Here is a 25023-nt window from a genome sequence, read left to right on the forward strand (position 1 = left end):
CCAAGACGTCAGCTTGATATTTTGAAGATTGGGATGCACCAGACCCTGAGGGTGAGACAGTAGCTCCGGAGCTGGGTTCAGAGTCCACTGGCAGTGAACCAGATGAGGCCAAAGAAAGGGGAATCAGACTTGACGGAGCCAGAATGATGCAATGAGAATCACTTTGCTTCTGAACTGTTGGGCTTTCCTTAGAAACTGAGGCATCAGTCGAACTGGGGAAAGACATACAGGAGTCCCAGAGGCCAAATGAGAAGAAGTGCATCTCTCGAGGACTCCCCGTGAGAGGGGATGAGGGCAAAGTAGCTGCTGCATTTGTGGTTAATAGGAGAAGCGAAAAGGTTGCAGCAAGGCTGACCCCATCGAAGAAAGATCTTAGTCGCTATGCTGGAATTGAGAGACCACTCATGATGCAGGAGGATACATCTGCACAGTTTATCCTCAATTACATTGGAGTTCCCCAGAATATGTGTTGCTATGAGAAAGTGGTTGGAAGCGATTGCCCACTGCCAAATCCTTAGAGCTTCCGACATAGAGAGTAAGACTTGGTTCCCACTTGTTTGTTGATATACCAAACTATGGACATGTTGTCTGATTGGATTGCAAGTGTCCCCGAAGGAAGGACAGCCTGGAATGCTTGCAATGCTAAAAGCACTGCCCTCAATTCTAGGATACTGATGTGCAAATTGGCCTCTTGTGGGGACCAAATGCCTTGAACAGTCTTTCCTAGAAAATGCCACCCCCCCATCTGGGAAGCATCCGTGGTCACTACAGCCTTGGGCTGACAGGGGGAAAGGTATGGCCTTATAGACTCTCTTCTGGCTTCATCCACCAAGATAAATCCTTTTTGCAGCAATTTGTTATGAAGACTGGATGGGACATGGGGTGCATTAGAAGTGACCATTGTGACGCCAAGAGCCAATGAAGCAGCCTCACATGATACCTCGCTAGGGGAACTAACTTTATTGTTGCTGCCATGGATCCCTGAGCTTGTAGTACCAGAGGAGCAGGAACTTTGTTTAGGGTAATGATTACCTGAAGTTGCGATCTGAGTTTCAACACTCTGTGGAGAGGAAGGGAGACTACACAGGATACTGTATTTAACCTTGCTCTGATGAACTCCAGGTTCTGCGTGGGAGTCAATTTTGACTTTTCTTTGTTGACTGAAATGCCTAGTGTCTCGGCAAGATGTAGAGCAAAGTCTATGGTGTAAAGCAGTAGATGCCTGGAGGGAGCAGTGAGGAGCCAGTTGTCTAGATATGGAAACATGCGGAATCCCTGTATTCTGAAATGAGCTGCTACAACTGCCATGCATTTGGTGAACACCCTGGGGGCTGTGGTGAGACCGAAGGGCAGTGCTCGAAACTGGTAATGACTGGCTCCAAGCCAGAAGTGGAGATACCTTCTGGAGCATTTGTCCATTTTTATATGGTAATATGTGCCCTGAAGATCTACAAAGCACATCCAATCATCCTTCTCTATAAAGGGAAGGACTGACTGAACCATCACCATCCGGAATTTTGTCTATTGCACAAATTTGTTCAATAGGCTGAGATCCAAGATTGGTCTCCAGTCCTCTGTCTTTTTTGACATTAAAAAGAATCTTGAGTAGAATCCGGATCCTATTTGGTCTGATGGGACTTCTTGGATGACTCTTTTTTTTGAAGCAGATTTTGAATCTCTAGTGCTGCTAGATCCCTTTGACTGGGTGGAACATCGGGGATTTGCTTTTGGGATTTTGAGCAAAGATCGAAGGGAATATGGTAACCTCTGGTAATTATTTTCTGCACCCAGGTGTCCAAGGTTATTGTAAGCCAGGCTGAATGGTGCAGAGAGAACCTTCCCCTGACTGGTTCCAGAGGTAAGCAATCAGGTCTCCATTCAGGAGCAGTGATAGGGGTGTCTAGAAAAGGAATCTCTGGGGCCCTGGTTAGGCAGACCCCCTCTGCCACAGGAGGGGCATCTTCCAGAAGAATTCCCCCCTCTGTCCCGGAAGGAATACTCACCACGTGTGTCTCACAAAGACCCTTGAGTCTTCTTGAACTACATTTTTCCACTCCTCTGATTCCTGGAGTAATGTCATTGTGAAGCAAAAAAACAAATGACCACAGCAGAAAGGGTCTTTCCATCTTTTTCACAAATTTGACTTTTGGGCCAAACAAGGAAGTACCATCAACAGCAGTGCTGATAAAGGAAGACTTGAAGGATTCCGCGAAATCACACAAGCGCATCCAGGCATGACCCCTAATAGCAACGCCTGTACCTGCTGCTGTAGATGTCCCTTTGGCTGTATGAGCAATAAGCCGCATGGACGAATTTGAGATCGACTCCAAGGTGGCAAGCTGATAGGTGACTTTATCTCGAACCTCGTCAGATACTGCTCCTGCAAGGGTATCTGAAAGCTCAGTTATCAGATCCCTTTGGAGTCTAATAAAATCTGCCAAGAAGTTCAAGGACTGAATAGCAAAGGTCGATGAAGCAAAAACCAGCTTCCCAAATCTATCCATCGTCTGAGACTCTCAGGAGGACGGATAGTTGAACTCGCATCGGCAAGTTCCTTTTTGGTGGCCGCCGCCATCACCATGGTATCCACTGCTAGACCCTTAGACCAATGGGGCTGATCCTATGGGGCTGAAATAATCTGGTCTGGTCAGGAGCCTTCCACGCTCGCTGAACGATCAACTTAACTGGGTCGTTAGCAGGCAGGGTCATCCAAGATGTAGAAGGGCAGGCACGAAAAGCTTGCAAGAACACAGATTCCTCAGAGGATGGGTTTGAGGGCTTCCAACATTCCTCTGTTTCAATATTTCCAGGATGTCTCCAAAAGCAACATCTTCCAAGGGTGTCTTCAGTGAAAGATTCTTCTGGGGAATCCAGGTGCTTCCTCATGCACATCCTCATACGGGGTGGCTCCTCAAGGGGAGGATCTGAGGACTCCTAAGAGGAGGGACCCTGAACTAGGGTGTCTTGCAGCTCTTGTGCCCACTGTTCTGACATAGCAGATTGTGACAGCTACAAACCAGGAAAAACAAAAATATGGCATTCCAACAAAGATGGAACCAGCTGGGAGCCTCCTGAGGCCAAAGCTCTCTCCATAATTTGGAAGGCAGGCCTGCCCGAAGAGGGATGAAAGCCTGGAACCGAAAAAGACAACCTCGGAACAAGGGTCGCACCCCATTAGGAGCCAAGAGAAGGCTCGAAACTGCCATGGCCCAGAGAGCCATAGACAGCACCATGAAAACAAACAGAGCCGGTTCAAGGATCGCATAACCTACAGCCAAACCATGTTCCCGGGCATGCGATGGATCCGAAGGAGCCGAACACCACACAGTCGACTCCGGCACAGAGGTGAGATCCACCATCAACACCGAGGTAACTGGCAATGGAAGCCAGTAGAACTGGGGGCTCCAAGCCGTGAAACGAGGTTGGAGGAGGACAAACTGGTGGAGTCCTTGGAGAATAAGCCTCTGCTCTGGGTGGGAGAGAGGTTTGTGATGGTGCAGGGAGGCCTCTGGCTGCCAAAAGCTGATCTACTAATCTGATTATGTCCAATTCTGATAAACTCCTGGAGGGACAGATTGACATTCCCAAAGGGGACTCAGGCATATCCAGAAAGGGGTTCGGTTGTTGACCCAAACAGGGGTCCACTGAAAGGGAATATCTAGTCCTGGCAATAACTGGAAGTTCGACTTTCAGCACCATAGACTGTTGTATGGAAGGGGATTATGGAATCAAATGAGAGGACAGTGGAGGTTGAACAGAAACTACTGTTAGTGCCGAAGAGGTCGTCGGCACTGAAGTAATGGTCGGTGCTGAAGTGGTTTTAGTCTGAGCCTGTTCAATGACTGATGGCACCGATGAGGATTCAGTTGTTTTTGGTGCTGGAGGTGATGATACTGCCAATATCGGTACTTGGCTTTTGGTTCTGAAGAAACAGTCAGAACCTTAAATTTTTGCGACTTTGTTTCATGTGCCATAGGGGAGGTTGGCATAGAGTGATTTATTTTCTTTACATCAGGTTTAGGAGATTTTGAAATCTCTGCCTTAAATAGGGCTTCAGTAAAAGGACATTTCAATAAGCCTTTCAAAATAAGCTTACTGCGCCTTTCAGCTAAACTACGGGCGCTAAAGCCCTAGGACAAGTCAAGTCCAAGTGAGGGGCACACAAACAGTACACGCAGGAAAGATGCCCATCAGAATTGGGGCATCTTTCTGCCACAGTCTTGATACTGCTTGAATCCGGATGTCCCCTTTTGCTTCTCTGTCATATTGAAACAGTTAGTTAGGTCACCGATATACACACACATGCACACACACTCACACAGAGAGGAAGGAAAGGAAATTGTTTTGTTTTTTTTGGATATACCAACAATGGTGTAGAGAAAAATACCCAAAAGGGTAAAGGGAGAAAAAGGGAAAAGAGGATACCAACAATGGTATAAGAGATTACCAGCGATGGTAATAAAAGTTACGGAAAGGTAAAAAGGAGGGGGGGTAGAAATCGTCGAAAAAACAGTCACTCGCTCAACAACAATGTCATGAAACTATCTAGCAAAACATTTTAACCAAATATTTTTAGAAAGAAGAAATCTAAAACACTTGGCTGAGAGCATCGACTGATGCATTCAATTTTCTATGTGGCAAATAAGATCTAAGGCAATGGGGAGAGAGGCATTGTAGGTACAGCCTTAGCTCAAGAGTTTTTGGCTGGCACGAGCTATGCATAACGGCCGAGTCAGGTCCGAGAGGTCGGAACTGAACCCATCAGTCAAGAATGAATGAACATTGACAACATCAGATCAGTGGTTCCCATATACCTCAACAGCTCACTTTCAATGGGTAAGGTTAGGGTGAAGGAGGGTGGGGCATTGAAGAAGAATGAAAATGGACAACACAGATAAAGAAGTTATGCACTTACCATAACATCCTATCTGTGTTTTCCATTTTCATTTTTCCTCAACTGATGGTTTCAGATCCAATCCCTCGGATCCCTTTCGGCTGTTACAATAACTTGTAGCAATGTGGACCTCTCAAGCTTCTCCCTTACCCACAATGGACCAACCCCAAGTACTTCATATTTCGTTTACTGACTACAGCAGAAAGAGAATTCATATATACAAACTTATGCATACATAGAAAAGAAATACATTCTCAATAAGACTATGTCTGGAGGTCCATTATCCATAGAGTAACAGTACTCTATAACCATTTACTTTTCCAGAAGCATTCAAGGTTGGGGTTGGTGGGAGGGGAGTTGAGGAAGAATGAAAATGGACAACACAGATGGAATGTTATGGTAAATACATAACTTCTTTATCTGATGTTGTCAATTTTCATTCTATCCTCAACTGATGGGGCAGAGTCCCCAACAACCTTATATCCAGGGTGGACTCATGGAAGGATACTCCTAAGCACCACTGAGCCTAATGATTCTCTAAATCTGGAAACAAAAAAAAACAATTTGTAGTGACTGATGAAAATATGGGGAAAGAACACGTTGCTCGCGTACATATGTCATCCAAGGATGCGCTTGATTGAAAAAGTGAAGCAGCTGTCACGGATCTGGTTGAATAACCCCCTGTTTGTTTTGGTAATGTGATATCCAATTTCTTATAAATAAAAGAGATGAAGCCAGTAAGATATGTGGCTATAGAACTCTGAGCCACGGCTTACCCAATTTCAAATCTGCAAATGAAACAAATAATTAGTTTGTAGCCTTGATGCTTTTTGCCCTATGTAAACCGGAGCGAAGTCTATAAAACAAGCAAATAAAATAGTAATTATTTGTCCCTGTCTGTATCTTTGGGAAAAAGACTGGTAAACTGATGAACTGATTAAAATTAGATTATGATACTACTTTGGGCAAAAAGATGCCTTAGTTGGTAACGTGACTTTATTTTTCTGACAAATCAGATGCAGTGGTTTCACAGATACGGCATGAATTTCAAAAAGAAAATGCATCTGGTAGAAGAAAATTTAAGGTCACAGTCATCTACATGTTCAAAAAAGGGGAAGAGACAAGGGCTTGCAATACCAGATTCAGATCCTATGGAGAAGCAGAATCTTTAAATGGAGGCCCTAATAATAGTTTGCCTTGCAAAAAGGCTTTACCAAGCTTGTGGGAAGCTAGTGAAGAATCACAAAAACCACTATGGAAATTAGAAGTTGCTGACAATTGATGTTTAACTGTAAATGAGCTAGCTGCTTTGTTAAAAAGTTGAGAACTGAAGAACATTAAGAATCACGGGCAGAAAATGTTTCAACAAGATTCTGAAGTGCCCAGTGTCCAAACCTTTTCTATAGAAATTAAAGGAAAGATAACAATATGTGCCAAGACAGGTGCAGAGAGCATAGGTTATCTGTCTATTAATGGAATGGGAGAAACCTAGCAATCAGCTTGAGGTTCTGAACGTCTGGATGGACCATTCTTGTCAGTTGAGACAGCAGGTCAGGAGTTGAATCTAAAATCTGAGGTTGGTGAATTAATTAAGGCCAAAGAGTGGGAAACTAAGCCTGTGGAGGCCAGTAAGGGACAATGGGGATGATTTTGTTCTTCAACATGGCAGCTTTTTGTAGAATTTCTGGGATCAGAGAGATTGGAGGATATGGATAAAGGTGACCGATTGTGAAGAAGAGCATATCTCAGTGATTCCCCCTGTGGGGGGAATAGGGTAAAATAGCTGCTACATTGTTGTTTAGAAGACAGGCAAAAAGATCACAGCAAGGCTAGCACCACTGACAGAAAATCATTTCCGTCATGTTCTTGTTGAGGAACCATTCACGAGGCAGAAGAATGCACTTGCTCAGTTTTTCAGCTATCACACTGGACTTCCCTAGAATTTACGTTGTTAGGCGAAAAACATTTGGAAGAGATCACTGATGTCAGTGACGAGTGCTTCTCGATAGAGGGGGTAAGATCTGGTTTGCCCTTGTTTGCTGATGTATCTGATAACCGATGTGTTGATTGTTTCAATCAAAATTTTTCTAAAGGGAGAACATCCTGAAAGGTCTGCCATGCCAACAGCACTAATCCAGTCTCTAGAACACTGATATAGAAATTAGCCTCCTCGAGGGACCATGTGCTTTGGTTAGTGTTTCCTAGGTAATGAACCTCTACCCCAGCTGGGAAACATCCACAGTCACTATGGCCTTGGGCTGAGGTGGGAGGAATACAAACAACCTTGTAGAATTTGGTCTGAATGAATCCACCACTTGAGCTCTATCTTAACTATGTTGGTGACTTGTACTAAAAGGACATGGGATGATGAAGTATGAACAGTGTGAGGCAAACATTCATTGAAGAATTTTCATATAAAATCTTGGCTAATGGTAGTAATGTTATTACTGCAGCCATAGATCCCAAAGCCAAAAGAACCAAGTGGGTTACAATGTTGGCAGTGCAAAAAAATTTTTTTTTTTTTTACTTGCCCCATCTCATTGTTTGAACTCTCAGTAAGGCTACGGTCAATTTTGTATTTAGAAGTGTTCATATGAACTCTATGTTTTGAGTTGGTTCTAAATGAAATATATATTTATATATTTATATTTATATATATATATATATATATATATATATATATATATATATATATATATATATATATATACACATACATACACATACACACACACATATATACATACATATATATATATATATATATATATATATATATTGTAGTTTGTGGTTATACACAGAAAAGTGTGCGTCTTGATAACCTTTTTTCTTGCTGTTATGAGCCGATGCCCGGTTGGAGCGGAAAGGAGCCAGTCGTCTAGATATGAACATACCTGGAATCACTGTAGTCTCAACTGAGTTGCTACTACCGCCATATATTTGGCGATCATGAGTGCTGCGATGAGAACAAAGGGCAGAATTCTGAACTGGTAATGACTGGCTACCAGATAGAAGCACAAGAACCTTTTTGGAATGCCTGTAACAAATTGTCACACCGTAAAGGGCAAACATAATATTGCCAACCAAAAATATGAATAAACCAGCAAAAATGAAAAAAGTGGCAATAAACGAGCCAGGCAGTTCACATAAAAGTCTAACCATATAACAAAAATAAAATATTTAATGAAGGAGGTAAGCGCTTTCACATAAGAGCTTCTTCAGACCAGTTTGATTATTATTTATTTTTTGCAGCTTTTGTACTTCAACTGCTGCTTGTTCCCTCTAACTGGGTGGAATATCGAGGATTTTCTTGAATGGGGAGAAGAAAGAAAAATGGTATAATATATCCTCTAGACAAGATACTCTGCATCCAAGTATCCGCTGTAACCTCTAGTCAGGTTCTGTGGTGCAGGGAAAAATGATCCCCAAATGCCTCCAGAGGAAACTTTGCAACCTGTAGCGGTTAGTCTTTTCCACTGCCTTTGCAGGCACTGCAGCCTATGCAACAGCTAATATGCTGCATAACATGCACTGTGTTCAACCACAGAGAACTCAGAATGCCATTTGGAGGTAATTTGATGAAGTTAAAAAAAGAGTGTTTAATGTGCTGTGTGCCCTTCCAAAAACCAGGACTGCCTACATTGGGTACTATATGGTCATTATAAGAAATAAGACTGTTGCATAATATGTTATGCCACTACATAGCACTTGGTGTGCCTTGTTAAAGTAAAAACATAGGTTCATAGGTTCATACTAGGCTATCTGCCCTAGGGCATTTATAAGCCTAGCCAGAATGTGTTTGGCTTTCGCCACCCATTTTAAATTTATTTTGCTATGCCCTTTTTCGAGGTTAGTATACTGTGCCTCTGTCTAACAGTGACACAGAAGTGATACCCGGGGTAAACCTAAGATCTCCCATCCACTCATCAAGATTCCTCTTGAAGAGAGTCAATGAGGGACTCTGCCTAACCTGGACTGGGATTTTATTCCAGAGTGAAGGGAGCCTCTGGGTTATGAATCTGTCCCTCCAGCATGTCCTATTTATTTCAGTGCTAAGGTTCAAGTCTCTCGAGCGCGTAGCTCGATGGGATTTGGATTTTCTGAGGTGCAGCATGTCCACTAATTCCGGGTTGGACATGGCTTTATACGTCAGGCACAGATCGCCTCTGAACAGGTGGTATGCCACTGAGTAGAGCTGGAGTTTCTTTAACCGGGCAACATATGGCATCTGTTTGAGCCCTTTGATCCTCTTGGTGAGGTACTTTTGGGGGTCTTTCTAGTTGCTGCAGGTGTCTGGTAAGGTACATCCCAAAAGGGGCATTGTACTCAATTATGGGCCTGATGAGGGATGAGTAAAGAGGCACGATGACCTCCCATGATCTAGATGTGAATCCCTTCATGATTACGTGGGCTATATAAAATGTTTTTCTAACCACTTTGGCCACGTGGTTGTCAAATGAGAGATTGCTATCAACTTGGGTCCCCAGGTCCCTAATTACTTCTTCTGTACTTAATGGATTACCACCTATGTGGTAATTTGTGGGCACTTTGTTTTTGCCAAAGGGGATGACTATACATTTTTTGGCATTTAGCTTGAGGCCATGGCTCTGGCACCAGTTGTCTGTTTCTATGAGGCCCTTTTGGAGGATGCTTGTGTCGGCTGGAGAGTCGATTATGGTGCCCAGTTTGCAGTCATCTGCGAACTTGGTCAGCCACAGTCCTTCCGTGTTGGCCTGTACCTCCGAGAAATATATACCGAACAAGAGAGGTCCCAGGACTGAGCCTTGTGGGACACCACTTGTAACTGGTTTGGAGTCTGACAAGGCTCCAGCAATTCTAACCATGTGGGTTCTATCCTTGAGCCAGTTTGCAATCCATCTAGTGACATAGGGGTTTATATTTAAGCTGGTGAGCTTATCTATAATGCCCGAGTGGGGTATTGTATCGAAGGCTTTTGAGGTCCAGGTAGGCTGTGTGGACCACCTTCCCTCGTCAATGGCCTTGGTGACTGTTTCAAAGAAATCAACCAGGTTTAAGAGGCAGGATCTGCCCTTAACAAAGCCGAACTGGGTAGGATCCAGTGTCTGTAGGTCCCCAATATCTTTATTTATGAGGTCCATGATGATCCTTTCCATAGCATTGCAGACCAAGCTAGTCAGGCTTATGGGGCGATAATTTCCAGGATCCGTTGAGGCACCACCTTTATGGAGAGGGACCACTGTTGCTGTACGCCACTCTTTGGGCACATATCCTGTAGTAAGGCTGAGATTGAACAGTAGTTTTATGTTTGGGTTTAGCTCTTCTTGGAGTTCATGTAGGACGCAGCCCGGGACACCGTCTGGTCCCATTGATGCTGTGTTTTTTGCTTTGGAGAGGGCGGCTCTTACCTGAGCATCTGAGATGTCAGGGGGGCAGCACTCTGCTGGGATAGATATTTGCCCTTTTGGTGGGGCGGGGGGGGAGAAGTTTGCGCTGAACCTCTCAGCTAGGATGTTGGCAATGTCTGTGGGTTCAGTGTATTTTTTGTCATTTAGGACTAATTCTGAGCATATCTGGGAATTACCACCCAGGTTCCGAACATAACTAAAGAAAGCCTTGTGATTATCCTTAGTGTCCTGTGCAATTTTTCTCTTGAAGCTGGCCTTAAACAATTTTATGAGTGCCCGTAGTTTTTTGCTAATACAAATCAGTGATGCCTTCCCTTTTTGGGATTTTGCTCTATCATTTAGTAGCTTCCTCCTTCTATTGTATAGTTTGTTTATGGCTGGGGTCCACCAGACAGGACGTCTGCCTTTGGAGGATTGGGTCTTGGTTTTATTTGGGATCGCATGATCCATGCATTCCTGAAGGTGTTCATAGAATGCGTTTATAAAGGATTCTGCGGTCTGGGCCGTATTTTCCACAGGCCCGGGGGCTTTGAAGGATTCCACCTCAGTTTTGAGGAGTGTGAAATTTGCTTTAGAGAAGTTTTTCACTGTGGTTTTCTGGGCAGGGGTGGGGTCAGGATGTGAATATCCAGTGAGATTAGTTTATGGTCTGATTTTACCAGTGAGGGATACACTTCTGGTCTGGAGCATAAAGTCCCCATGTTGGTGATGATCAGGTCCAGTATGTTTTCCCCTCTTGTGGGAGTGGTAACAAGTTGTTCCATAGCATTTGAGTTTATAAATTCTAGGAACCTTTGGGCTAGGGTGTTGGAGCTAGAGTAATGCTCCCAGTCTATGTTTGGGTAGTTGAAGTCGCCCAATATAATGGTGTTTGGAGAGACCTTCATATTTTCCAGTGTTCTCAGGAAGGCCGAGTGGGGTTTCTGGGTTTGGGAGGGTGGTCTGTAGCAGGCTATAAACTGGAAGGCAGTTTTACCCACTGTTAGTTGCACATGGATAGTCTCTGATGCTTCGTGCTTTGCCACCAACCTGGAGGTGTGGGTATCTTTGATGAATATCGATATTCCCCCTCCTTTTGTGGTTCGGTCCAAGTCTTGGGGTCGAAAAGCATGATATGAGGTATAACCTGGTAGTGCTGGGGTGCTCTCGGGAGCCCTGAACCAGGTTTCTGTTACTGCACAGATATCGATGTTCTCCATGCTAAGGAGAGTTTCGAGTGCGTGCATCTTGAGGTTTAGACTTCTGGTGTTGAGTAGCATTACTCTTAGTTTCTTATCCCTTGTGATACCTATGGAGGTGGGTTTGTCTTTTGAGCCTTGCCTAAAAAGGCACTATGGGGGTAGCAAGAGCCTTTGCCAATATCTGAAAGCCCAGAGGTGACAGGTGCAAGCCGTCCCTAGCGAAGCATCGTGGCTTGTCGAGCATATCATCCCAAGCTGACAGGCATTGGATCCCCTTTGAATGACACCAGTACTTAAGCCAATTGTTGAAATTGATCATCTTGTCTTCATATTGTGGCATCATTCTTGGTGAGGGTAAGATGCTACTCAAGGTCAGGGTCATACCGGCCTGGGCTACATGCTCAGAGAGCTCCTCTATGTCTCTTTTCATGTAGTCCAGGGAGGTATGTCTCAGGTCATTCACACCAGCATGGACAATGACTGAGTCATATTTGTACTTGCCTTGGAGTGACCTGAGTGCTTGTGTTATGTGGCGGATCCTAGCGCCCGACAGGCTGCTCACCATAACCCTCTCCTTGTTCAGCCTGGTGAGCGGGACGTCAATGTGCCTGACGATAGTCACCTATTACATGTGTATCACGTGTGTTGTTTAGTCTTAAGGGCTGTGACTGTTCGGCACACTGGCTTTGTGAGATATGTGTTGCACGTGTTTTGTTTTGGGGTAGCAGTTGCTTGGGTGTCTGCTTTGGAGGTCTCTGCTGCTTAGGCAGATCTTTATTTAGAGCCTCCGAGTATATTTTTGTGTGATTATGTGTTTGGTTTGCTGTTGTGGTAGGTCTATGTGAGACTGGAATTGTAGTGAGTGCGGTTTCCTTCTCCTCCTGACTGGTTATGCCAGTACTGAGTTGAGAGAGCTTAGCCCCCAGTTTGGCTATATGGTTGCATCTCTCACATGTGTTGGAATTTGTTGGGAGGAGGAGAGGGTTGTCTGTGTACATGAGGCAGTTGTAACATTGTCTCAAGATTACCAGATTCACCAGCTGGACCGGAGAGGAGATTGACAACTGACCTTTGGACATGCTAGAATAATATTGGGAATTCCTTTATAATTGAAAACAAGGGCCAGTGGGGAGTGAGGGTGCAGTGCTTTAATTTTTAGTGCTGACTTATATAATTGCTTTAGTGAGCAAGTGCCAGGTAACTTAAGTGCAAAGTGTTACAGGTAACTTAAATGCAAAAACGACAAACAGTAACTTTCTTTCAAGTGAAACAAGGAAATAAGTACAGTAAGCAATGCAGATATCACTAGTGATCCACAGAAGCGCTGAGAAGCCGCGTATTAGGTGGAATTAGTGTTCTAGGGAAATAATAAGCAAACAAACAACAAGCATATAAACAAAGCTAGATTCAGCAGGCCTGGATCTAGTCTATGCTACAGCAAACAAGGTGTACCAATTTCTGTAAGATACAGTTCAAATATTCAGGCACTATAAACCTTTAACCAGAAATTCCCAGCTCAGAAGGGCAGAGTCCAGCCTCTTCTCCCACAAGAGTGCAGACCACGAACCTTCTTAATGTAAAATAACTGGCCTGAACCCAAGTGCATAAACCAGAACTAATACACTTTAAGAATAACAGACACTGGGCTCTCAATCAGCAGTTCCCAACTTAGAAGGATGAAAGCTACCTGTCCTGCCACCACAGTGCATGCCACAAACCTTCCTAATGTAAAACAACTGGTCTGAAGCCCAAGTGCTTAATCCAAAAGACTTAGAATGATAGCTACACTTCAATCAAGTTACTACCAAGCAGTAATAAATACAATTGAATACTTTAGAAAATGCCTGGATTAGTGCTCAAGTTACACAAACAAAGCTAGATCCAGCAGGCCCAAATCCAGTCTATGCCACAGCAAACAAGGCACACCAACTTCAGTAAGAAGCAGTTCAGATATGCATGCACTATAAGTCTTTAACCAGAAATTCCCAGCTCAGAAGGGCAGAGTCCAGCCTCTCCTCCCACAAGAGTGCAGACCACGAACCCTCTTAATGTAAAATAACTGGCCTGAATGCCCAAGTGCTTAAACCAGAATTAATACACTTTTAGAATAACAGACACTGAGCCCTCAATCAGCAGTTCCCAACCTAGAAGGATGTAAGCTACCTGTTCTGCCACTACAGTGCAGACCACAAACCCTCTCAAGTGCCGAGATCAAAGAAACAGATTTGAGTGTTGAAACTAGAAAACTGGCTAGTTATAAGAAAAAAAAACTAAGCTAGAAGGCTTCCCTCCAACACAGAAGGGCTTGGGGGCTCAGAAGCCTACAAATAGTCTATACCACTTAACAGGAAAGGCAGGAAACAAGCTTAATTTTTTTTCTGTTTCCCAGATGCTCTCTTTGTACACAGTAGGAGTGCCCGAAATCAGAATATGATCTCACTGCACTCAGTTGAGTGAGCAAATGAGATGGGCCCAGAAGGAGTACCCAAACACAAATTTACAAGAAGGGCGGGCAGTTTCAAGGCCACTAAGATTAACACCAAAACAAAAACAGGGAGGGTGGGTGGGACTAACTGAAGAGCAGAGTCAATACTTCCAGTTCAGTTAATATTCCTGCAACACAGTTAAAATCAATTTAAATACTGTATTTTTGGGAAAAAAAGTGCAGATAAAGGTACTTAAATTCTCTTATACGTCCAGTTGAATACAGCTAGTTCTTAGCCGCCAAAAGCTGAGGTTTTAAGCAGAAAATATTTCACACTGTACCACTTAAATAGGCAAGGACAGGAAATCAAAGAATGTGGCTACCCCCACACCTGTAATTACTAGCAAATAACAAAATTCAGCAAACACTGACTAACTTCCAGTTCAGTTAATATTCCTGTAACACAGTTAAAATCAATTTAAATACTGTATTTTTGGGAAAAAAAGTGCAGATAAAGGTACTTAAATTCTCTTATACGTCCAGTTGAATACAGCTAGTTCTTAGCCGGCCAAAGCTGAGGTTTTTAAGCAGAAAATATTTCACACTGTACCACTTAAATATGCAAGGACAGGAAATCAAAGAATGTGGCTACCCCCACACCTGTAATTACTAGCAAATAACAAAATTCAGCAAACACTGACTAACTTCCAGTTTAGTTAATATTCCTGCAACACAGTTAAAATCAATTTAAATACTGTATTTTTGAAAAAAAAAAGTGCAGATAAAGGTACTTAAATTCTCTTATATGTCCAGTTGAATACAGCTAGTTCTTAGCCAGCCAAAGCTGAGGTTTTTAAGCAGAAAATATTTCACACTGTACCACTTAAATAGGCAAGGACAGGAAATCAAAGAATGTGGCTACCCCCACACCTGTAATTACTAGCAAATAAAAAATTCAGCAAACACTGACTAACTTCCAGTTCAGTTAATATTCCTGCAACACAGTTAAAATCAATTTAAATACTGTATTTTTGAAAAAAAGTGCAGATAAAGGTACTTAAATTCTCTTATACGTCCAGTTGAATACAGCTAGTTCTTAGCCGGCCAAAGCTGAGGTTTTTATGCAGAAAATATTTCACACCGTACCACTTAAATAGGCAAGGACAGGAAACCAAAGAATGTGGCTACCCCCACACCTGTAATTACTAGCAAATAACAAAATTCAGCAAACACTGACTAACTTCCAGTTCAGTTAATATTCCTGCAACACAGTTAAAATCAATTTAAATAGTGTATTTTTTAAAAAAAAAGTGCAGATAAAGGTACTTAAATTCTCTTATATGTCCAGTTGAATACAGCTAGTTCTTAGCGGCCAAAGCTGAGGTTTTTAAGCAGAAAATATTTCACACTGTACCACTTAAATAGGCAAGGACAGGAAATCAAAGAATGTGGCTACCCCCACACCTGTAATTACTAGCAAATAACAAAATTCAGCAAACACTGACTAACTTCCAGTTCAGTTAATATTCCTGCAACACAGTTAAAATCAATTTAAATACTGTAGTTTTTGAAAAAAAGTGCAGATAAAGGTACTTAAATTCTCTTATACGTCCAGTTGAATACAGCTAGTTCTTAGCCGGCCAAATCTGAGGTTTTTAAGCAGAAAATATTTCACACTGTACCACTTAAATAGGCAAGGACAGGAAATCAAAGAATGTGGCTACCCCACACCTGTAATTACTAGCAAATAACAAAATTCAGCAAACACTGACTAACTTCCAGTTCAGTTAATATTCCTGCAACACAGTTAAAATCAATTTAAATACTGTATTTTTAAAAAAAGTGCAGATAAAGGTACTTAAATTCTCTTATACGTCCAGTTGAATACAGCTAGTTCTTAGCCGCCAACGCTGAGGTTTTAAGCAGAAAATATTTCACACTGTACCACTTAAATAGGCAAGGACAGGAAATCAAAGAATGTGGCTACCCCCACACCTGTAATTACTAGCAAATAACAAAATTCAGCAAACACTGACTAACTTCCAGTTCAGTTAATATTCCTGCAACACAGTTAAAATCAATTTAAATACTGTATTTTGGAAAAAAAAAAGTGCAGATAAAGGTACTTAAATTCTCTTATATGTCCAGTTGAATACAGCTAGTTCTTAGCCGGCCAAAGCTGAGGTTTTAAGCAGAAAATATTTCACACTGTACCACTTAAATAGGCAAGGACAGGAAATGAAAGAATGTGGCTACCCCCACACCTGTAATTACTAGCAAATAACAAAATTCAGCAAACACTGACTAACTTCCAGTTCAGTTAATATTCCTGCAACACAGTTAAAATCAATTTAAATACTGTATTTTTTTTTAAAAAGTGCAGATAAAGGTACTTAAATTCTCTTATACGTCCAGTTGAATACAGCTAGTTCTTAGCCGGCCAAAGCTGAGGTTTTTAAGCAGAAAATATTTCACACTGTACCACTTAAAGAGGCAAGGACAGGAAATCAATGAATGTGGCTACCCCCACACCTGTAATTACTAGCAAATAACAAAATTCAGCAAACACTGACTAACATAGGGGTGTGACACTTGCAGTTAAGTGTAGCATGTGGCTAACAATACTACATTGTTGTCTCTATTCAGTACATTGTTTCTGTTTTCTGTTATGGACATATCTCTTATTATTACAGAAAAGTCATTTGCACAGCTGAGTGTGCTATCAGACACCAGAAGGGAACAGCTGCTCCAATAACATCTGTAGAAATATCTATGGCACGGCTCTTGATATTTGTGTGCCATTGTCAACATGTGTTATGTTACAGATGTACGTCTAACAAACACAGTCACATCTTGACTACACCACAGCATACCTCTCGAACTCTTAGAACAAGAAATCTGGACAAAGCCATTAATAAATGTTGGACAAAGGCCCAAACATAGGGACAATTAAATGAGGAATAGTTTAAGCAGAAAAAGGCAATAGGAAAAAAAAAAGGGATACCAACAATGGTGTTTAAGAACTACAGCAGTTGCTGCAGGAAGGGAAAATTACTATCAATGGTATTTAAAAGAGTACAAAAATATACAAAAAGATAAAAGACAGACAAGGGAGATAACTGATTGAGATTTTTGAAAGTTATAAAGGTCTTAAGGATTTTTGAAGGAAACAATCGGTTTATTAAAGAAAATATCACTTGGCTTCTCAAGAGTACTGACAACCACGTCTAGCTTTCAAGTGGCAAACGAGATCTGAGGTACTTGGGGTTCGTGCATTGTGGGTAAGAGGGAACCTCTAGAGTTCCAGATTACCACAAGCTACTGCAACAGCCAAGATGGATCTGAGAGATCGGACCCAAACCCATCAGTTGAGGGGAGAATGAAAATTAGCAACATCAGATGCATAGTTATGGCGAGTACATCATTTTAATATCTGATGTCATTTTCATTCATTCCTCAACGTATGGGATACAGTCCCCACCTACAATAATTTTGGGTGGCCCTCATGGAAGGATACATTGGAGAACCACAGAGACAAAGGCAGCCCTGTTCCCAGATATGATGTCCAACTTGTATTGAGCAATAAAAGTATGAGCATTGGGCCAAGTGGCTGCAGCACAAATGTCATCAATAGATGCCCTGGCCAATAAAGCAAATGATGTAGTCATGGATCTAGCTGAATAAGCCTTTGGAGATTTAGTTAAGGGCAAACCTCTTATAGAATATACAAAGCAAATGCAATCTGTTATCCATTTAGCTAAGTTAACTTTAGATACTGGTTTTCCCGATTGCTTAACAAAGGAAACAAACAGTTTTGAATGTTAAGTGATTATGTTAACTGACTGTGATTCATGACTGGCTGTGATTTATTTGAATTTGTTTAAATATGGTGTAGTAGGATACGATGTCAAGACTGATGAAGGGTTTGTGACCTGAAAGCTTTGTTTGTTTTATTAAACTTTTACATTACTCAGTTTGCTTCTTTTTTTGTTTGTATGATGGCTGCCCAGGCGTTTGGGTGCATTGAAAGGCAACCCCCGACTGTCTCCAAAGAAGAACAGTTGGGCAACCTTTCAGTAGCACCAAAAATGCCTGTCTGAGAAATAATGTTGAGACCCTTGGTTCTTTGGACCCCTCTGCCACAAGGATGGCATCTTCTGTTATTATTTCCCCCTCTGCCTCTGTGAGAAAAATCTTCACGCGAGTCCTGAAAAGGTCCTTGAGATTTTTGGAACCATATCTTCTTAATCACCGAGCTGATTACTAGAGAAATGTCTCTGTGGGGTAGATTCCAACAGCAGACCAGGTCTTTCCATCTTTCTCACTACGGGAAAGTATGTTTAACTGTGAGCCGAAAGAGAGAAGATCCATCAAAAGGAGCATTGATAAAAGAAGATTTAAAGGGTTCCACAAAATCACAGTCTCATCCAGGCATGTCTCTTTATGGCTATGCCTGAACCAGCAACCCATGAGGAACCTTCAGCAGCATGAGATACTAACCTCATGGATGTGCTGGATACAGACTGTAGGGTGGCCAGTTAGGAGGGATAAGTTTTCTCTTCCTCTCCCAACATGAAGGCTGGAGTAGACTTGGACAGTTCCTTGATCAAGTCCCCCTGTAGTCTAGTAAAATGTGCCAGGTAGCTCAGCAACTGCAAGGCAAAGATTAATGGAGCATAAATGCACTTTCCAAATCTGTCCAGTGCCCTAGACTCTGTTAGTTTGGTGGACAAAAGAATTCTGTTTGGCTAGTTCTTTTTTGGTGGCTGTCGCCACAACCTCTTGGCTCAGCCAGTTCGCCACTCCCTCCCGTATCTCTCTTCTGAGGAGGGAGTTTAACCTGAGCTGTCCAGCGCTGAGGCTCCGAGGGGAAGTGATGGCTCCAAAAACCTCTGAGTCGAAGTCAGCCCCCAGATCTAGTGCCAATGCTTCAGCTCCCAGACTTGTCTGACTCAGTGGGGATCAATGGCAAATGGGTCAAGGACAAAGTAGGATCGGGCACATAAGAGAAGAAGTTAGTGTGGGGTATGAAGATGGCTGAAGGCTTGCAATTCTAATAGGAGACAGAGCTGGCAACACCACCATCTGGATTTGTGCTCTAAGAAATTGCCTCATCATCCTGTCAACATCTGCCTTGTAAAGACTACGGGAGGACCTGAGTGAGGAAGTTGTAGAAAAAAGGCGGGATGATTTCCTAGGAGACTCCTGTAAAAATGGAGACCTAAGTCTAGGAGATGTACATTCCACAGAAAATCTAGGACTCTGGATCCAAGGAGATTTAACCACAGAGACTGTCGGATCTGACACTGTTTTGACTTCAGAGGGTGGCTCTAAACTCAGAACAGTTGCAGGAGATTGCATAGGAGTACTCTTCCTATGCTCCCTAAGCTCCAATGACGTTTGCTTTTTTCAGGGGTTTGAGTCCCAGAAGTAGAAGCAGTAGAGGAAGAAGAAGCTGGCAAAAGGCCCCTCAGGACCAACTTATTCCACGTGTCATTAACTGGCCTTGAATTAAAGCCAGCACAGCTCTCACAAGACACCTGCAAGTGAGAAGGACTTACACAATATACCCACTCCTTGTAGACATCAGGACTGGGTGTCTTATGCCCACAGAAAGTGCAATTCTTAAAACCGGTAGGCTTGTCAGCCATACCAATGACCCACCACCAGTAATCAAAAGAAAAGACAAGAGAGAAACTCTACAACATATATGATACAAAACAAGATTTTTTTTTTTAATATTATGGAAAGGAAAAATAAAGATTAATTATCAACAATGGTAGAAAGAATACCTAAAAGGTAGGGAAAGAAGGCCTCGTACCAACAGTGGTACAAACAGTTACCTAAACGGTATCCCGAAGGTAAAGAAGAGTAAAGAGAGGAAGGCTAAACAGATATGAATAGTAAATATAAGGAATGGAAGAAAAAATTACATTCTATTTTACTCACAAAACCTAACAAGGCACCCTAGGGCTTGAGACAATGCAATCCTGACCAAATCATTAAGAGTGGCAAACGAGATCTGAGGTAATCTGGCAAGTAAGAGGCCATAATGGGTAACAGGAGGAGCTCGACAGTCGGATCCAAGACTTTAAAGAGATTGGCAGAATCAGATCAGAGACCCACACATCGAGGAATGAATGAAAATGACAATATCAGATCTAGCTTTTGATCTGCGATACAGAATCAGAATTGCCGAGACATAATTAAGGCCTTGCTGAGTTTAATTCTGGTGGCTACTGGAAAAGCAATTACAAGAAAAGGGAAATCAAAGTCCAAACCAATTGTACTAGAAGTAGTGAATACACTAATAGAGATAACGGAACTGGAACTGGGAATGTCAGGAAAGGGTAGGAGCAAATTACAAAGTAAAAATGGGAAATGTGGAAATAACACATGCAAAATAATGTTTTGGAGGAGGAATGAGGTTTAAGGTAAGGCAGGAATTGAATGAGCTATGTAATGTGCAACTGACAATGACTATAGAAGATTAAATGTGATTCATAATGTTTGCAAACGAAAATATGTCGGCATGATTTGTTTTCATTTATATAAATGTATGACTGCCTATGTCATAAGTAATAATTCAATAAAGATGCTTAGTGTTTAAAAAAGACATTAGCTTTATTTGCAGATTAAGCAATTTTACAAAACCCTTTTAACAGCAGCAATTATAAAGCCAAAATGTAATGCAGAGTAAAATGCAGAAATAGCTTCAAATAGGAAAAACACAGCACAGCCCTTACATCATTTTGTATGCTGCAAACATGAGGATGAATAAAACAGAATAAAATAGTACTCTGTAATGATAGAACTTGAAATTTGGTACAGCTGCTTTTTAGTTATACAAAGTCAGCAACATAAATAAAAAAATTGAAATACAGGGTAACAAATCCATAAAACAAAGAGATGGATTATTAACACATCACAAGAAAATTGTACTGAAGAAACTATTTGCAAAGAGAAACAATGTCAAATGAATAAAGGGTTTTTAGTGGCACAAAGAAACAAAGTTGGAACATTACAGCTCCTACTACTATAATATACAAGTGTGAGACTAACCATTAGCTCAAGTTAAGTGTGACACCGAAACTGGCTAGGACCAGGATAAAGGAAATGCTAAGGAAAATGCCTATGCTTCAGATTGTGAGCCTGTATGCAAGTGATTTACTGCACAAATAAACTTTCCTAAAGAAGATTCCCTAATACCTCCATCTCAGACTGAGAATCTGTAATGATCAGTTCTAGGAATATACACTCTTCCTATAAAACAGTGGTGCACAACCTTTTTGTGGGGTGGGCCACTACACGAATTCTTAATGCATCTGTGGGCCACCTCAAAACATAGTAAGTCATTACGCGTTAACAATAGGTATATGTGACTGGCATTTTTACTTAAGACAGCAATCATGAAATAGCCTGTTTTCTACATCAAGTTTGCGTTTAACTTTATTCTGGCTTGCAGCCATGACTTTTTACAAACTCTTTCAGAAAGTTACTACTGTTTACAAACTACAAGTTATAAACAACAAAGAATAGTTACTTCCGCAGCTAAAATTAGAGGTGTGCGCAACTGCAGTCACTTAGGTAAGTAAGCACGTGCTGGAAAATTTGCATGACTGGAGTAAAGCATAGCATTTCCGCACTTTTTTAAACATTTTTGGTCACTCTCTGGGGGACGGATGGTGTTGCATCGAGAGCCGGATTTGGCCCCGGAGCCAGACATTGTGCACCACTGCTATAAAAAAAAGCTTTATCCATCAGTTTCCCAAAAAAATGCACAGGTCTTCACAAGCAATTCCGAATCACCTGTTTAATGTCAGAACTGTCTTTGCACTAAGCAACACACCCTCATTACTAAGCTACAAATTATAAAATGCCAATTATTTTTTAATAATGTGATAAACATAATTAGTTGCAAACTTGTAGTCTTAATAGTTCAGAACAATACAGATAGTGTTATCAAGTAAAGAACTGTAATTCAATCACCGTTTACTGTCATCCATGGAGTTGACATTAGCTCCCCGTTTAAGCAAGAATTCTGCCATCTCATAGTGGTTTTTTGTAACTGCTAAAATTAGTGGGGAAAATCCTTCCTGCAAAATGAAAAAAAAAAAATTACACAGTGGTCTTGTTTCTTAAACACAAACTCCACATAGCTATATTTACAAAGCACGACCATTATATTAGCTTCAACATTCATGTCATCAACATATGTTGCCAAAGTCCCTAAACTGCAAGCTGTAACAACTTCACATGGATACATGCTGATAGTGATAAATCATAGATTTTGTTAAAACTAAATGGAAAGTACAGCAGTGTAAGTAAATTTACTGTAACAGTAGATGCTCCACTAGATCACTGCTGCGATAACCAAAGCTAGATGGGAATTACCATGGCAGGATCAAATCCATACCGCCAGCTTGTAAACCTATAGGGCACTTTCCACATGTCATAGTTTCTACTTTGCACAAGTCAAATGCAGAAGAAGTTAAGGCACCAAAACTTCAGAGCTTTCTTGCCCCAGAATAGTGAGACCAAAGTTCTGCCAGTTAAGATCAAATACCAATAAAAATCCCACACCTTGGCAATAAAAACAGCAGAAATGGGGGGGGGGGTAAAAGGAGGGATTGGCTACTGCAACAGTGATCCACTAAACATCTACTATTATAGCAAGTTTACTTACACAACTGAACTATGGTCATCATTAGATCACTGCTGCAGTAGCCTAAGCAATATGGGACAAATAACAGAGCTAGAAGGCAAGGGAGTAGGAAGATGGATCAGAGTCTATGAGCCCCTGAAGAACAGTCCTAGTAAACCCTGCATTGGACATAGAGGAGGAATAAGGATCAGAGTTCAACAGTCCCTATAGAAAAGTCCTAGTAAAGCCTAATCTGGATGTAGAGAAGGAATCCAATTTGTAGTGCTTTGTAAAAGTATGTACAGATGACCAAGTCACTGCCTCTTGCAAATTTCTAAAATCCACCCATTTTCAAAATGCCACAGAAGTAGCCAAAACCCTGGCAGAGTGGGCCCTGACTTTGCCTGAAAGTGCCTTGTTATGATGAGAGTTAGAAAGACAACAGCACAGGACAACCATTTGGAAGTAGTCTGTTAGACACAGGTAGCCCCCCTTTTACTTACATAAATGGGGGCAAAACAGATTACCAAAAGTCAAAACTTTTTGTACTGTCAGTGTAGTATACAAGTTGCCTGTGGACATCCAGAGTTTGTAGAATTCTTTCTCCCTTATTTTTGGCTCATGAAATATATCAAGGAGATAAATAGCTTGGTTTAGTGTAAACTCTGAAATGACTTGAAGCATAAAGGACAGATTTATTCTCGAAGTTAACCTATCTTTGTGAAAAATGAGATGGGGATGACTCACCGTAAGATCTTGCAACTCATATATTCTTCTTGTAAACATCAGAGCAGTGAGTAACACTGTTTTTCAAGATAAAAACTTAAAATATCAGCCTTGTGAGCAGAATCAAAAGGAAACAGTATAAGTTTACCCATACAAAAATTAAGATCCCGTGAAGAAGCCATATATATTTTAAATGGGTGAACACTTAACACTCCTTTCAAAAACTACTTGGCTTGAGGCAGAACAGAAGGAGGGTCTATAAGGGCAGAAAGTCAGGTATATCTAAAAATGAATCTTAACAGTAAGGGGCCAAAGGATAACAACTCACACAAATATTGAAGAATCACAGGAGACTGAACCTTAAAAGGGGTGCTGGTTCTTGATTTGGCAGCAAACAGAAAATCTCTTCCACCTATTAATATATGATCTATTACCAGGTTTCTTTGCCAACTTTAACACCTGCTGCACATTCATGGAAGAAAGTGCCTAAAAGTTATTAAAATTCTATCATCCAAGTGGTCAACTGAAGAAATTGAAGGTAGGGGTGTATCAAACAACCCCTGCCCTGTGGGAGTAAATCAATTTTGTGAGGGACTTACCATAATACTAGACTTTTGCTGTCTTTTTCCATCAGTCATGAAGCGGATCTCAGCTAGCAACTTTCAGAGCTTCTACAGGACATAAGCTCACCCTCTCCCATAATGCTTTTGACTAAAATACTCCTCAGATCAAGTTTGACCTTAAAGAGACGAGATGTCGCTTAGAAGAAGGAAACCCAACAAAAGAGCAGTAGGGAAGCTTCAGGAGTAGGTCCATAGTGATCATTCAAGAGAAACATAAGAAGTTCTGACAATTTGGATGGGGGAAGGCAGGAGGGTTGTCGAGATGATCGAAGAGGTACAACAAGGATCTAGGAGTTATGGTGAAAACAACTTTCGTAACCTATGTTGCCCCCTCCATCAGCCTATACTGTTTGGGACATATTACTGATTTTAAACGGTTCCTAAGCATCATGGCAATATATCTTTAGTATGGTGGAACTGAAAGCAGATCTGTATCTAGAAGTGTGATTCAGTTTGTAATGTTTGACAAAGGTGTGCACTGTAGGCCACGTTGCCACTGCACAGATATTGCCCACTATGGAGTGCTTGAAAAAGACAGCTGATGTAGACATAGACCTAGTGGAATGTGCTCTTCATAGGTTCATAACTTCAGGGGAGATTACTGGGCTAATGGCTCAAGAGCCCTTACAGGCTTAGCCAGTTTTACCCAATTTTCTATCCTTGGGAAAAGATAACAAGGGTCAGCAAGCAGAGTTTTGACAATTTTCTCGGACTGCCTTTATCCATAAGGGACAAGGGCACCAAACCAGAAATTACTTTGTGATTTCCCATCCATTGGTCCAGATTATGCTTGAAGATGGTCATGGAAGGGCTTGTTTCAAGTGAATAGGAAGCCTATTCCAGAGGTGGGGCAATCTCTGGTACACATAATCTAGCTCTCCAGCATGATCTATTCACATGAGAGATCAGGTTTAGATCATCACAGCAGGGTAACCCTCATGTAGGTAGTTTTGCAAATATGCAACATTTCCATCAGGGGTGGGTCAGAGACTGTCTTGTAAGGCAGGCATGGAACACCCTTCAGTAATTATTAGAATACTGAATACAGTGATAATACTTTAAATCAGTCCACATATGACATGCTAGCTATACTCTTATTTTTTTGGTGAGAAACCTCTGAGGAAGCTCCAAATGTTGCAGGTG

General features: G+C 41.6%; 1 protein-coding gene across 7 annotated transcripts in view; it reads right to left on the reverse strand.

Annotated features, from left to right (window-relative positions):
• LOC122815888 (ankyrin repeat domain-containing protein 26-like) overlaps positions 1-25023 on the reverse strand; it is a 2190206-nt gene that overhangs the window by 2021756 nt on the left and 143427 nt on the right. For all 7 annotated transcript variants that reach the window (XM_044088730.1, XM_044088728.1, XM_044088731.1 and 4 more), the window contains exon 4: positions 21877-21983. In XM_044088730.1, the coding sequence (XP_043944665.1) occupies positions 21877-21983 (107 nt within the window). The remainder of the gene's footprint in view (positions 1-21876; positions 21984-25023) is intronic.

The sequence above is a fragment of the Protopterus annectens genome, chromosome 11.part0 (assembly GCF_019279795.1).
Source record: "Protopterus annectens isolate FY-2018-M chromosome 11.part0, PAN1.0, whole genome shotgun sequence".
Classification (NCBI taxonomy): Eukaryota; Metazoa; Chordata; order Ceratodontiformes; family Protopteridae; genus Protopterus; species Protopterus annectens.